The sequence below is a fragment of the Rhinoderma darwinii genome, chromosome 10 (genome assembly GCF_050947455.1).
Source record: "Rhinoderma darwinii isolate aRhiDar2 chromosome 10, aRhiDar2.hap1, whole genome shotgun sequence".
NCBI classification, from domain to species: domain Eukaryota; kingdom Metazoa; phylum Chordata; class Amphibia; order Anura; family Rhinodermatidae; genus Rhinoderma; species Rhinoderma darwinii.
This window is the reverse complement of record NC_134696.1, coordinates 44490049-44505890: the sequence shown is the minus strand read 5'-3', so window position 1 is coordinate 44505890 and position 15842 is coordinate 44490049. Positions and strand designations below refer to the sequence as shown.

The 15842-nt window shown below is 41.0% G+C and overlaps 1 protein-coding gene across 2 annotated transcripts; it reads left to right on the top strand.

The window, feature by feature from the left end:
* The first annotated feature begins 1454 nt into the window (after window positions 1-1454).
* Window positions 1455-10509, top strand: APOA5 (apolipoprotein A5). Of its 2 annotated transcripts, none has more exons than XM_075839800.1 (4): window positions 1455-1593; window positions 5173-5228; window positions 7930-8035; window positions 9274-10509. In XM_075839800.1, exons 2-4 carry the CDS (start codon window positions 5180-5182, stop codon window positions 10148-10150), a joined length of 1032 nt encoding a protein of 343 aa, XP_075695915.1. In that variant the 5' UTR covers window positions 1455-1593; window positions 5173-5179; the 3' UTR covers window positions 10151-10509. The 2 variants fall into 2 exon arrangements, with proteins under 2 accessions (XP_075695915.1, XP_075695916.1); XM_075839801.1 differs by lacking the exon at window positions 1455-1593 and adding an exon at window positions 2641-2692.
* The last annotated feature ends 5333 nt before the right edge of the window (window positions 10510-15842 follow it).

The following is a 15842-nucleotide window of genomic DNA, read 5'->3' as shown; positions in this document are numbered from 1 at the left end:
GGAACCGGAATGTATATTGGTGAGTGTACTCACATACTGCAGTGACTACACTGATGATACTTTTCGCTCCCCACATAACCCCTTTACGTGAACCACAAATATTATGAAGAAATGAAAAACTTAAAAAGAAAATCTTGACCCTCTTTTGTGTTGGACATTGTAAAACATCTTAACCACCTTATTAGTAAGATCCTTCTGGAGTGTGAAACTGGTCATGTATCAGAAACAAATTATCCTGTATCATGCATGAGATGTTATTGGGGGTACAAAATACTGACCAGAATGTGCCATCAAGGGTTCATACACGCACGAAGCCTGCACTGTCCATCTACAGAGCCGTAGGAACTCTGGGGTGTTGCTGTATGGTGCCTACGTATGACCGATCATTGATTCTAGGGGAGAATATCTCTGTAATATGGCATTGGGTAGTGCATGCCACGATTTTTTTTCCTCTCAGATTCCATATGAAAAAAAACTCTGTTGGAGGCATACAGAGGTACAGTATGGCCCATATATTTTTATAGGTGCTGTACTAGGACTCCGTACTACACACGATCAGATAATGCAAATGATGTATACTGCTCCATGAAAATATGTAATGCACCTTTTACAATGGTGTTTCATGCGTTTATCGGCTATATAAAAGCCACAGTACAGTATGGCCCATATATAGGTGCTTTATTAGGACGTTATACAACTACCATTGTGAGCAAGAGGCCTAATGGAAAGGCATACAACATCCAACTTTTTCATGAGCCATACAAAGTAAATTTCCAGCTAATAAGATTATTCAAAGAGGACAAAATTGAGATAATAGATTTAACAGATCTATATACATGTAGCTTGGAAACATACTGTATGTTTCCCCACGTACGGTGGGATTAATTGCATTCCTTCTCAATATACGAATGGATGACGTGGGAGGACCTGAACTACTGTACTCCCTCTCAGCAGCACGTAAGACCTTCAAACACTTTATACAGCCCTTTGGCCCCTAGTTTTTAGAAATGTGGAGGTCCCAGCTGACAGATCCTTACCAATTTTATCTACACAGAGAGTCAAAAAAGAAATTAAAGTATCATTCCCCTTTAAAGAGGGAATCCGTGTTCTTCTGATATGCCATAGATACACGTGAGTACATCACATTAGTGAAATCTGTAATCTCGGAGCACTATTGATTTGTAGAATGTGTCTAAGACATATTAGAAAAACATTGTGACTGAATTTACCCTTTACGTACTTTAAACCCATGAACAATTTACATTAATACAATAATATTTTATATACAGTGTGGACACGGAGAACAGTGTTTTTCTTTGTTAATGACAAATATTATGATACACAAGAACTACTGCCCCCTTGTGGTCAAGTCCTTACTTCTACTACTACAGAAATAGCCATTTGTGTATTTCTCTTAAGACCAGGTGTGCTGACTACACCTCTTGTAAGGAAACCTGCTGAAGAGGCGTCACCAAACTGAGTATTTTTCACAAGTCCTTTAAAACGTGAGTGAAAAAGCATGACACCAATGAGATCTCCGTCTCACTCCAAGATCTACCACTGACCAGAGGGAAGACATTTACTGTACTGCAGGTAAGAATAGGCTTACATTTCCCTTCATATAATGACATAATCATAAAGTGTGTGTGTATGTGTATATATATATATATATATATATATAGCCACGCAAATGTGAACAATCCCTAATTTTATATAATTTAATTATATCCAGTGGATCAGACGAGTCATTTCATTATATATATATATATATATATATATATATATATATATATATATATATATACACACACACACACATTTTGGTATACATGGTATTAAATGACTTTTGATCGACTAGATGTATTTATATGTATTATAAAATTAGGGGACATTCACACATTCACATTTGCATTGCATTTAATCAAACAAATTATGTAAAAAAAATAAAATAAAAAAAAAGGGAATAGGTCTCATGTTTATCAATTGCTTTGGAATGCATGGAAACTCCTTTTTTGAGAGAAGTATATGGATCTCTTTTTTTACTTCAATTTCATTCTGGTCCATCAAAATCTACTTATTGCCTAAAACCCATAAGCCTGAAACTTGACATTAAAGTTGGTCTGTTGGTTTATGATTGTCATTATTGCTTATATTAAAATAACAGAATAGTTGTGCGCATCGTAATACATGAAAGTAGCCCGAGGCGTAACGCAGCTGTTGGGCACCAAGCAAAATCTGTAACAGAGCATGACCTTTAGGCCCTCTCAAGCACCAGGGCCTGGGTGGAACTGTTAAATAAGCACTCTGGCAAATCAATTTGAATTTTTTTTGCACATATTAACTCACCAGCCATATTCTAGCAGTGCCATTTGTTTCCTCCCAGCTCAGTTGCATCTATACATTTTGAACCCTTTCATTATAAGAAGCTGTGTCATGTGATCTCAGTGTGACCCCCAGTATAGACCATGCTCTCATGTGTAGACATGAGGTCATTTCCCCTATGTTTCTGATTTCCTGTGAACTACAGCATTACATCATCACCAATCAAATTCCTCCTGGCAGTTCTGAGACCCCTCCCCTCCCCACCCAGCTCCACCTTCATTGATCCTCTGTATGTCTCCTATGCGTATAGTGCTGCTGAAGAGATCATTGTTGCTCTATCTAAGGTCGCAGGAGTGCAGTGATTTAATAGGTGAGTCCATACAATGATTAGCTTCAGAGTTATAAAACTCCCTGTTTCATACTAACTGGCTAGACTATATGTGAGTGCTGTGTGCAGAGTCCAGTGTATTTCTATAAGATGCTGCTCCTCACTGCCTCCTATGTAAAAACTGACACTCAGAAGACAGGCTAAAGCTGCAACACATAGGATACACTGAGACTCTGCAATGTGACTACAGCAGTTCTATGTCACTGGTCTATTACTTGCTGCACTTAGACAGGACTCAGAGCAGAGCAAATGCAGTGTGATAAGACGCCTCTGCAACGCCAGAAGCATCGTGGGAAATGTAGGCTGCATTAGGGAACCATATCAGAGGGGAAGAAGGAATCAAGATGGCAGACAACACATAAATAGCACATTAACTAAAACAGGTATACAATAGGCATACACAGGCCTATACATTATTCTTTAATAGTAGCCTTTGCTGCACTATACAGGAAAAAAAACACTTGACTGCTTCTTTAAGTTTGCACCCCCTATAGCTCCGCCCATGTAAGATGCCCAAAGTACAGTATAATATCAACATTGTACCCATAAGAAGCTAAAGTGTAGGATTATATTTGGTGAACCTACACAAATATTGCATACAAAACAATTCCATGAGTAATTAATTTTATTGGGGTTGCTTAGAAACACACTTGTCCATCATTCCTATATGAGCTTGGTTGACATCCCATTCCAAAGCCCTGGGTGTTAATATGGAGTTGGGTCCACTTTTATGGCTATAACTGCCTACATGCGAAGGCTTTTCACAAGATTTTGGAGTGGGTCTGTGGGAATTTTTGAACTTTCAGCCAAAAGAGCATTTGTGAGGTCAGTCACTGATGTTGAATGAGAAAGTCTGGCTCCTAATTGGCGTTCCAATTAATTCTAAAAGTGTTTTATAGGGGTTGAATTCAGAGTTTTGTGCAGCACAATCATGCTGGTACAGCAAAAGGGATTCCTAAAACTGTTGTTGCAAAGTTGGAAGCTACAATTGTCTAAAATGTCTTTGTGTGCTGTAGCATTACCCTTCATTGGAAATAAGGGGGCTAGCCTAAATGCTGAAAAATAGCCCCAAACCATTATCCATTCCCCACCAAATTTTACAGGAGGCACTATGCATTCCAATCTGCTGGCATCCGCAAAACCTAGATTCCTCCATCGGACTGCCAGATAGCAAAATATAATTAATCACTCCAGAGAACATGTTTCCCATGCTCTAGAGACTAGTGGCGGCGAGCTTTACACCACTCCAGCTGACGCTTGGTATTGTGCATGGGGATCTTAGGCTTGTGCGTAGCTTCGAACATGGAAACACATCCCGACACACAGTTCTTGTGCTGATGTCACTTCCAGAGGCAGTTTAGAACGGTAGGGTGTGATGCAACGGAGGATAGGCCATTTTTACGTACCTCAGCACTCGGCCTGTGAGTTTGTGTAGCCTACCGCTTTGTGGCTAAGGTGCTGTCACTTCTAGACGCTTCTAGTTGACCGATGCAGATCCAACATAACAGAAATTTCCCCATCTGACTTGTGGCAAAGGTGGCATCCTATGACAGTGCCACATTTAAAGTTACTGACCGCCTTAGTACGACCCATACTAATACAAATGTTTGGCTATGAAGATTGGCTGTGTGCTTGATTTTATGAACCTTGCAATGGGTGTGGCAAAACTTAGGAGGGATGTCCACAAACTTCTGGTCATACAGTGTGTAAGTTCAGCACCTCTCTAAGATAGTGTTCTCCAACCTGTGGATTTTCAGCTGTTGCCATACTACAACTTCCAGCATGCCCTGACAGGCAGTGACTTGGGAACACTGTTGTAAGGGATGCCACTCCTTCATAAATAATAATATGTATAATATTATTCTACAGTATAATAATAATAAATATTTTTTACCATAACATTTACATTACCCATTCTTATACACATACAACTTGTGTACTAAGGTCAATATCACATCTATAACAAATAATCTATATAGAAAGATATGAACAACCTGTTTTTTTTTCTAGGTGCCGTATTAGGCCCTGTTCACACACTTTTTTGTCACTTTTTTTGACGCAGAAACCGCGAGCGAAAAAAACATCTCATGGGAAAAATAAACTACATGCACTATCTTCGGGCGTTTACGTCTCTGACCTCCCATTGACATCAATGGGAGGAAGAGAAAGCGTATTTCGCTGCATTTTTTGCCTGCGGCGCTCAATGGCCGCAGGCAAAATACGCGGCAAACAGCGTGCAGCATGATCAAAATCTCTGTGTGAACAGGGCCTTAGAGCCCATCTAGTTATGCAGGAGAAGTCCAAACACTTATCTTGTGACCTTGGGACTGCTATATTATTACATTATTTTTCTTTGATGTGACCTGGAAAATGTGCACTTATATAATATATATTAACATATTACATTCTTTAGTCAAGGTTTCTATATTTTGTATCCTTAAAAATGTTGATTTATCCTGTAGCTCCCAGATGGCAAGCGGGGAGGTCTTGTGTCTGTTGCTGATCTTAGGTTTAACTGGTGAGTAATCACGTGACGCATATATAGTTTACTAGACATCAATCGTGTAAGGGCGGGTTCACACATAGCGGAATTTCACTTAAATTCCGCTGCGGACACTCCGCAGCGTTAATCCGCAGCGGAGCCGTTTCTCCATTGACTTTCACTTTAATTTAGCAGTGTTCGTTTACACGATGCGTACAATTCCGCTGCGGAGCATAGGCTGCGGAGCGGAATTTGTTGTCCGCAGCATGCTCTGTCTGTTGCGGAGCAGTGGCGGACTCATGGCGGAATTTCTCCATTGACTTCAATGGAGAGTCAAAATTCCGCAATGAAGTCCGCAGATCTTATGTGTGCTGCGGAGCGTATTGTTTTTACTACCATGACATTTCTTCATTCTGGCTGGACCTATGTATTTCTAGGTCTACAGCCAGACTGAGGAAGTCAATGGGGCTCCCGTAATGACGGGAGCGTTGCTAGGAGACGTCTGTAAATAGTCACTGTCCAGGGTGCTGAAAGAGTTACGCGATCGGCAGTAACTGTTTCTGCACCCGGGACAGTGACTACCGATCTCAATATACATGTATCTGTAAAAAAACATATAAGTTCATACTTACCGAGAACTCCCTGCGTCTGTCTCCAGTCCGGCCTCCCAGGATGACGTTTCAGTGTAAGTGACGGCTGCAGCCAATCACAGGCCAAGCACAGGCTGCAGCGGTCACATGGACTGGAGCGTCATCCAGGGAGGTCGGGCCGGATGCCGAAAGAGGGACGCGTCACCAAGACAACGGGCGGTAAGTATGAATTTCTTTGACTTTCACTAGGGAAAGTGCTGTCCCTTCTCTCTATCCTGCACTGAATAGGGAGAAGAGAAGCACTTTTCCTGCAGTCCGCAGCGGCCAGTCCGCATCAATTTTCTGCACATTTTGTGCAGATCCGCTGCAGAATCTGCAACGCAGATTCTGTGCGGCATTGATGCGGACAGTTGCGGAGGAATTCCGCCATGTGTGGTCATGCCCTAAATGGGTAAAGCTCTGGGTGCCACTTTTAGCATAGGATGTACACAATTGTCTACTATTTGGGCATTCAGTCTTAAATATAAAAAAATTAAAAATATGATGTCTTCTTGTAGTCAAACACTATTAGTTCTTTATATTTCAACATTTCCACCAACCACAGCGACATTTAGGGCTCGCCCACACGCTCCGGAATTGCCGTGTTTTTTCCGGCCGTTAAAAATGCAGCAGAATACAGTAGCAGCATAGTGGATGAGATTTAACAAATCTCATCCACACGCTGCGTATAATTTCCGAGCTGAAATTGACCTACGGTGCGTATTTTTCAGACTGCAGCACGTCAATTCCTGCTACGGAAAGTGTCCAGAATTGCTGCGTTTTTCCGAGGAGATGTCTCCATCTCCTAACATTGGGAAAAACGCAGCAATTTACGCACCATCTTCTGCCGTAAAACCCCCAGGAAATGGTGCGTTTTTGCCGCAGCGGAAAGCCTTTGACTTTCAATGGAATTGCTGCAGAAATTTTCTGCAGCAATTCCGTTGTGTGTGGACAATCCCTGACAGAGCATTTTCATCTAAAATCAAAATCGCCAACAAATTTCATGGGGCATTATGATTTTAGCAGACAAAGCATATTTTTTGTATAATGAATTTATCCATTTTTCCAATATACTTTCTGTATCAATTCCTATCGGTTTTCCAGATCTGGTCATATGATGAACACACAGGTGCCCGGCTCATTGCAGTTACAGAAAAATTATCTGTGCCCTGTCTTGTGAGGAGCCGTGCGCCTGTGTGATCAGCACACAACCAGGACAGATATTTATTCCCTGGAAATAAACAATGAAGGTTCCTATGAAATGAAAGCAAGCAGAGATTTTGAAAACTAGAAGAAATTGATACAGAAAGTATATTGGAAAATTTCATAACTATTCATTGTACAATAACTAAGATTTATTTGCTAAAACCGTTATACCCCTTCAAGCCCTTTAGTTGCCTTTCATTGTTTTGGCCATTTCTAAGTTATTACTGCAAAATATACAGTCCTGCACTAGGTGACATCTTCTGTCAGAGCTGTAATGGCGGCCATATTGGATGTCATCCATCTTTTTAAGCAACAGGTAATATTAAGGAGCAGCTGAATATGTATTTTAACATCTTGACAGGACATGAGGACAACTAAAGAATTTATATTTGCTGAAGACTTTTTGTTTTTAGGTAAAAAGGTCCTTAAATAATAGATTCCCCCTTGGTGTACCTACATTTACATTTCATGGAATTCTATGAGCATTACAGGGAACCTGTCAGCACAGTGATGCTGCCCTAACCACGGGCACCCTGATTTAGCGACTGTGCACGGAGACCATGCTGCTCCGTACTAATGAGTCGTACAGTCCCTGTGCACTGTCGTAAAGGCACTGCTGAGTGCATGAGACCTATGGGGTGTATATATATATATATATATATATATATATATGTTGCCTAAACTTCTGTCCGTCAGTATTAATTTTTCTTGCCTTGGTGACGTAATTATATTAGTGTTATTCCAGAGGCTGTGGCACGGTCATCATTTGCGTGGGCTGTTTATTTAATTCTTTTATGCGGATCCTATGCTGATAGTTTTTATATTTAATTCAGCTATAATGATGTTTGATTTTATTTTCTGCCTTTCTTAATGTGACTTCTTCCGTGACTTTGTCCTGACAGGCTGCCAGGCTGATTATACTAGAAGTGGATTCTGGGATTATTTCAGCCAATTGGCCACTGAAAAGAGTGAATGGAATTATCATAAGAATCCACCAACAGAAGTCAGGTGGGTTCATCTCACACTGAGGGAATCGGTATAGAATGTGGAAGGAAATAGAATTTAGAGATCCGTATGGTTGCTAATGTGGTAGGGAAATACAACTGCAATCTATGGTGTCGAGCTGTAATTAAAGGCCTGGCTGGCGCAGTGCTTGTAAATCAGTGGTAATAAATCCACAAAAAGGAAAATTCAGATAATCATTAAAAGAGTTGTCTGGTTTAGAAAACCCATTTTCAAATGAACTATTAGGGAATCAGGGGCTCACTCCAAGTACCTGCTACTGCAAATGGATTTTTTTTTTTATAGGGCTCATTGAAATTTGTATAAATTCTCATCTAATGAGCTCCCCCTAGTGGTGACTGCAGGCAAACAGAAATATATCATATAACTCTATGGCTGTGTAAAGAAGAGCAGGGGATTTGGAGCTATGCATTAGAAAAACAGAGCTCTAACACTCATAAAGTTTAAAAAAATAATAATTATAGGTGCACTTTAACCGCCAATAACTCCTTCACTACGCCAAACTAATAGGAAAATTAGGTGTTAACCAGGGTTACCAAAAATCTGTACATTGCTGAACAGTCTATACTGGAAGGGAAGGATTTTCCATCTCTAATGTGGGCATGTACGTGCTTGGGGAACCCGCCTTTAAAAATGGGCATTTTCCCCTATGAATTCTAAGTTAATGGAGGGTTTTCCATCAATTAGCCAGAGTGGAGAGCGGCTACAAAGAGAGTGACTCCAGCTCTTTCTCTCCGGAGGACACGGCACATACAAGCATTAAACAAACATCTCATTGATTTCAATGTGAACTGTGTAATGCATAATTTCCCATATGGTGGCGCTGCAGGGAAATTGAACACATGATACTGGGTTCTCTCATAGATTAAAGCTGATTTCTAAAAGGGTTAGCGCAGAAGGAGATCTTGTGGTCAGCTTATTGCCGGAGGACCCTTCTAACAGAATATCTAACAGAAACGGATTGTCAAAAGAAAACAACCCCTTAAAGAAATACCGACTACAGTGTCTGCTGCCACTTTACTAGAGGGCAAGCCTAGGCTGATCATAAAGTATGTTAAAAACCTAAAGTACCAATAAAAATAATTTAGTACAGAGAGATTTATATGACACTGCTAAATAGGTCATATCCATGTTAGAAGTTCCAACCGCTCATGTCATTTACTGTGATAGAAAACGGAAAACATCACATTTATACTAATCATTTATTCTTCCTTCCTCAACAGTGGCTTTAGAAACAGTTTTCAAAATGGAGTTAACTACGTAGGCAATATCTTTAGTCCATTGAAGAGTGGACTCCAAAAGCGCTTGTATGAAGACTCAGATGGGCTGCGTAAGTTAATACGTAGGGAACTACAGGAGATCCAAAGGAAGATTTACCCTTATATAGATGAAGCGCATCAGAAGATAAGCAAGAATCTTGAACAAGTACAAAACCGCTTGTTACCTTACGCCGATGAACTGAAATATCATATAAGTTGGGGAGCAAAGGAGCTCACGGCACAGTTTAGCCTGAAGAAGGATCATTTAAATAATGGGGCACCACACAGGCTCGCAGAACACATTCACGGCCAAATAATTCTGCAAACAGAGAAGGTAAGACAAGTACTACTTCCACTGGGGGATAAACTATTGGCGGAGATCCACCATGCCATCGAAGAACTTCATGGAAACCTTTCTCCTCACGCCCTGACCTCCCAGGAAAAATTAACTGCTCAGGTACAAGAACTATCTCGTAAACTGACTCAGAATGCAAACAATTTGCATGAGAAGATCCATAAAAACCTGGATGAATTGAAGGAACAACTTGTGACGTACCCCCGGACCATTAAAGAGAGGTTTCCCGATAGTCAGCGGAGTGAACCTGTGGCGCCCTATGTTGAAGAGATGGCAGCTCAGGTGCAAAGAGAAGTAGAGGAGTTTCAGCGAAATACTCAGATGCAGATTGAACACTTTACCCTTACCATTAATATGGAAATGGAGGAGATGAAGTACAAACTGTCTCCGGCCACATCAGACTTACATGGCACAGTTACTTCAATAGAGGACATGCAGGAAAAACTGGAGTCATTGTGGACAGAGATATCCCAGAACTTAAAATAATCCTGCATGAACTTGGGGTTTACTAATGTCAATATGAAAATTATACGGTACACCTTGCCTAAAAGTTGGACTTCGATATTAAAAATGAAAGCACTTATTTGAAATTGCCACGTGGACTTACGTATACTGTATGTACAGTGTCATCATCCATATGGAATATGGGGGACATCTCCAGATCTCAAGCCCTCAAATTTGGTCTGGTCTCTTTTTTTATGAGAGATTTATTTCCCCGCAGCAATAGTACGGAGAGCCACCGTGACATCTTGTCTACAAAGGACCTGCAATGTCAGCAATGTTCTCCAAAGTGGACAACCCCTAAAATTGTATTATCTATGTAAATAAAGATTTATATCCTGGAATACTGTTTATTCAGTACATTTTATTTTGTACTTGTTGGATAAAGGGGAACCCCTAATGGAAATATGTCAAAAGCTAAAATTAGTAGGGGGGGGGGGGGGGGGGGTGAACGACCATGGTGTTTGGTAGATTGCAAACCCCTTTTAGCGCTTAAGTGAGATTTTTGGAATTCTTGACTCCAACACAGCGTTGTTGGTTTCAGTTTCGGACAGAAAATACGCAGCAATTCCGTTACGTATGGACAAGCCCTAAACGGTAAAAGTATACAAAAAAGATATATACATACAGTATAGGGCATGGCCACAATCGTTATGACATGTACAACATAATGAAGACATTATTTATGCTGCATGGTCAACAGCATAAAAATAGCCCTAAAAACTGTCAGAATTGGTGTATTTTATACATCCCATGCCCAAAAAAGTTGCAATAGCGAAATAAAACAAATTATTTTCAATAAAAGTGTTTTTATTGTGCAAAAGTAGCATAAAAAAATAATTGATATATATATTTTGTATCGCCATAAATATAATAAAGTTAACATTTCATTTATACTGAACGATGAATGGCATAAAAACGTACCACAAAAAGAGTTGTTGGGATATTTCCATTCCCCCCACTGCAAAATGAATAACTTATTCAATACATTATATGTAGTCCGAATTGGCCAAATTTAAAAATACATCTCGTCCTGTAAAACACTAGCAGTCATACAGCTAAATTGTCTGAAAATAAAAATATTGAAAAAAAAGTCACCTACGCAACAAAAATTTTGTGAAATTAAACACTAAGCAATTTTGCAAATAGTCTTCATTAATAATTTCCTAGAATTTGGTTTCCATAGCATCAATGTAGAGCGACCCATCTCCATGGTAATAGACAACAAATTAACTGGTTCCCGACCGCTGGCTGTGTTTTTACGGCCAGCGGTCGGGGTCCTTAAAACCCGAGCCATAGACTTTTTACGGCTCGGGTTTTAATTTGCGATCGGGCAGCTGAATTTCGGGTCTCCAGCTGTCAGTGACTGCCGGGGACCCTGAGGAGAAGATAGAAGCAGCTTTTGCTGCTTCTGTCTTCTCTGATGACTTGTAGACAGCGCTCAATGAACGCTGTGTATAGGAATAGAGGCAGCGGCCGTGCTGCTGCCTCTATTCCTCCCGGCGATCATGTGACTGGTCACATGATCGCCGGGTGCCGTTAGTGACAGACTGCTGCTGGGTCTTACTAGACCCAGCACAGCCCTATTAGTGACAATCGTCACTATGAGAGGGTTGATTTCCCCTGTAACTGGGGCTGCGGTGCAGTGTAAAAGAAAGAAAAAAATATATATATAAAGTTCCCCAAAGGTCTTTTTTGACCTTTTGAGGGACAGACCATAGTAATAAAAAAAAAAAAGTAAAGTAAAGTGCAAATTTTTTTTATAATAAATACACATAAAATACCCATCCCAAAAAAACGTTCTCCTCCCACCAATCATTGTTGTATCGCTAGCGCTGACCCAATTACCCTAATATAGACGTGTAATATATTAAAATTTACGGTAGACCATGACGATCACAAATAAAAGGTCTATTTTAGGGTAAAACTATGTTATTACCAAAAAAAAATAGTTGAAACGTAAAAAAGCTTATTTTTTTACTATTATTTTCAAACATTATGAATAAAAATTCTAAAATAGCAAAAAGGATGTGTATAAAAACGATAAAAAAAGAAACCTGCATTGTCTACGGAAAAAAACGTCGCAAAAATCACGTCGTTAGCCCAACAAATAAAAAAGTTATAGCCATTTAACGAACACGTGCTAAAAAGGGCTAAACGGTGTCTGGTCCTGAAGGCTCAAAATAGCCCGGTCCTGAACTGGTTAAAGGGATCCTGTCATCAGCATCTTACCTTATAAAACCTCCTGACCCCTTAGTGGCCGCAGCTGTCCATAGTTCATTGATGTGTTCTTCTCTCCTCACGTCCTCCTCTTGCCCGAAATATTGTCATTGAAACTTTTACCGCCTTTTATGGTAATTTATTTTAACTTTCTGACGCAGGATCTTAACTACGCCCACCTACGCCGCCTGTCCAGCCCTAAATGGCGAAATCTCGTTTCAAATATCGCGCATGCGTGCCTCACCACCCTTCCCTGCTTTATTCATACTGAAATATTTAACTGCGCATGCACCGCGCGGGTACACACCTCCTTTCGTCGTCGTTGTCGTAGCTTACCTCTTCACTGCTTCGTTCACTCTGCTGTCAGGAGACGGGGGCTGGATTAGAAGAGGAACCGACGGCATATTATGACGTCACACTGAGCGCCGAGCATGCGCAGTCCAATAATGTGAGAACAGCTTTCATGTGCAGTGGAGTGAGAGAAGCTGTCAATCAAAAACAAGGAGGCGGAGTCAACTCTGAAACGCCGGAGGAATGAAAATCGGACTCTTTTCGAGTGAAGATTTGACTCTTTTGTGCTCATTTGCATACGTCGCGGGACCACTGAAAACCGGAATACTAAAAGGTACAGAGCCGACTTTGAACATATTTATAGGTTAGCTAACAATGATTTTTCACCCACTTCCACAAGGTATTGCTGGCTTGATACCAAAAATTCTGGTGACAGGTTCCCTTTAACCCTGTGTAGTTTGATCCATTCACACTCTCATCTATCTGTCCCCTGCTTCTTGCCAATCCTCAAAATGTATGTTAGGAAGAAGTAGGGGAGTAGAGGAGCATGACGGCAGGATCAGACTACACAGGGTTTGTTTGCTGTCTGTTAGCATAAATATGCATAGGAACTGTAAACATAAAGAGATTTTTTTGTTAAAGACTTTTTAAAAAGTTGCTTCAATTTGGGTGTATTGCAGAAATAAAAATGTTTTTGAGAAGACGGACGTTGCTGCTAATGACTAATATAGGCTGCGTGGTTAAAGGGATTGTTCTCTTTGAACAATCCCTACTTGTTAGAAGGGTCCATTGACTATAAGGCTGGATTCACACGACCATGTTACGTCCGTAATGGACGGAACGTATTTCGGCCGGAAGTCCCGTACCGAACTCAGTGCAGGGAGCCGGGCCCCTAGCATCATAGTTATGTACGACGCTAGGAGTCCCTGCCTCTCCGTGGAACTACTGTCCCGTACTGAAAACATGATTACAGTACGGGACAGTTGTCCTGCAGCGAGGCAGGGACTCCTAGCGCCGTACATAACTATGATACTAGGAGCCCGGCTCCCTGCACTGAGTTCGGTCCGAGGCATTCAGGCCGAAATACGTTCCGTCCATTACGGACGTAACATGGTCGTGTGAATCCAGCCTTAGTGTCCATCTGCTGGGACTCCCATGGATCAGCTGTAATCTGTGGAGAAACCTGTCAGAAAGTGTTCAATTTCCCTGCAGCGCCACCACAGGGGAAATGAAACATTACACAGTGCCCATTCAAATCATTAGATTGTCTGTGTAATGCAGGACAGGACAGGTCCTCCCAGGTAGCCGCTCTCCGCACTGGTCAAGAGATGTGTATGGCTGATCAGAGGATCCCCCTCTATTAACTATGAATAGGGTATATGAAAATGGACTTTCTAAACTACGCAGCCTCTTTAAGGGGTTAAATAGGATTCCCGACTAAAAGTAGAACAGAAGCCAAAGTTTTTCAGTTATGTTATATATATAACATAACTGACAAACAAATAAAACAACCCCTTCTGTTATCTGTTATGAAAGGTATGCAGTAGTTGGGGCAGGAAGCAGATGACTCCATGAACTTCATAGCGGCTGTACTGCAGCTTGGCCGCTATTCCGTGACAGGAGCCGTCTGTCAAGTGCCCGGAGGCAGCCGGTGCAGCTGATCGGTGGGGAGTCCTGGTGTCAAATGCAATTGCGGGAATCCGATGGGTTGCCATGGCAGCCGGGGGCATAACAAAGGCCCCCAGGTCTGCACTGGCTATATACTTATTAGGACGTGCCAGAGGCATGTCCTAATAGATGCCTATCAGTTTTATACTGACAGGCAGTAATGCTCTGGTGTACGAAGTATACCAAAGTATTATATCTGGAATCTAAAGATCGCATAGTGAAGTCGACTAGTGAGACTGAAAAAATAATTAATGTGAAATAAAAATTAATAAAAAGGTACACATTAAAAAAAATAAAACCATTTTTTTGCCATAAAAAAATTGTTTTATTCAGTAAAAGTATAAAAATAAAATAAAAACTACACCTATATGGTTTCCCTGCAATCGCAATGACCCAAAAAATAAAGTTAGTGTATTATTTAAACCGCAAGGTGAACGGCGTAAAAAAAACCTGCAAAAGCCAATGGCATTTTTTCCCATCCCCCCCCCAAAAAATAATCAAAATGTAATCAATAAGTCCCATGTACCCCAAAATGGTAGCAATGAAGTCCTGCAAAGAACGAGCCCTGATATGGCGACATTGATGGAAAAGTACAAAAGTTACGGCTCTTGGAAAGCAGCGATGCAAAATAAAGTTATTTTAGTTTAAAGGGAATGTGTTAGCAAAACATGTTTTTTTTTTTTTAGTTAAACAATTAGTGTGTAGGTGATTAAACATTGTTCTAATTTTTTTTATTTTTTTCACGAGTCAGGAAATATTATAAATTGGATTAAATTTATAATATTTCCCAGTGCTGGTCACTAGATGGAGCAATTCCCAAAATTGCAGCATTGCATGTGGTAAAGCAACCACATTGCTTTATGCTGCAAAATTGGGAAAAAATCCCTCGCTCTAGTGAGCTCTCAGAATCCCCCCCTCCTTTATCCTGGCTAGTGCCGGGAGAAATGAGGGGATTGAACGGTCTAACCTCCTACACTGTGTGTCGCCATTTTTTGAGCTAACACACAGTGTATAAGGTTTACATACAGTAGTAAAACACACTGAAACACGAACATACATAGAAATCACTTACCTGCTCCAGTCGCCGCCGCACCCTCCGGTCCATCCGCTCCGTCTGCTGCCGCTGCTCCAAGTGCACAAGTCCGGAAGCCGCGACCGGAAGTAGTAATCTTACTGTCCGGCCGCGACTTCCGGTCCACAGGAAAATGGCGCCGGACGGCGCGCATTTCAAAGTGGACTGTGTGGGAGCGGCGCATGCGCCGTTCCCACACACACGGCGTACACGATAGTGGATGGAACGGGCCCCGTTCACAGTCCCTATGGGACTGGAGCTGCCGTATTCCATGTCTGTATGTGTCGTTAATCGACACATACAGAAATGGAAAAAAAAATGGCAGCCCCCATAGGGAAGAAAAAGTGTAAAAATAGAAAAAAGTAACACACAAACACACAAATAAATATAAACGTTTTTAATAAAACCCTAACATAAAACTGATAT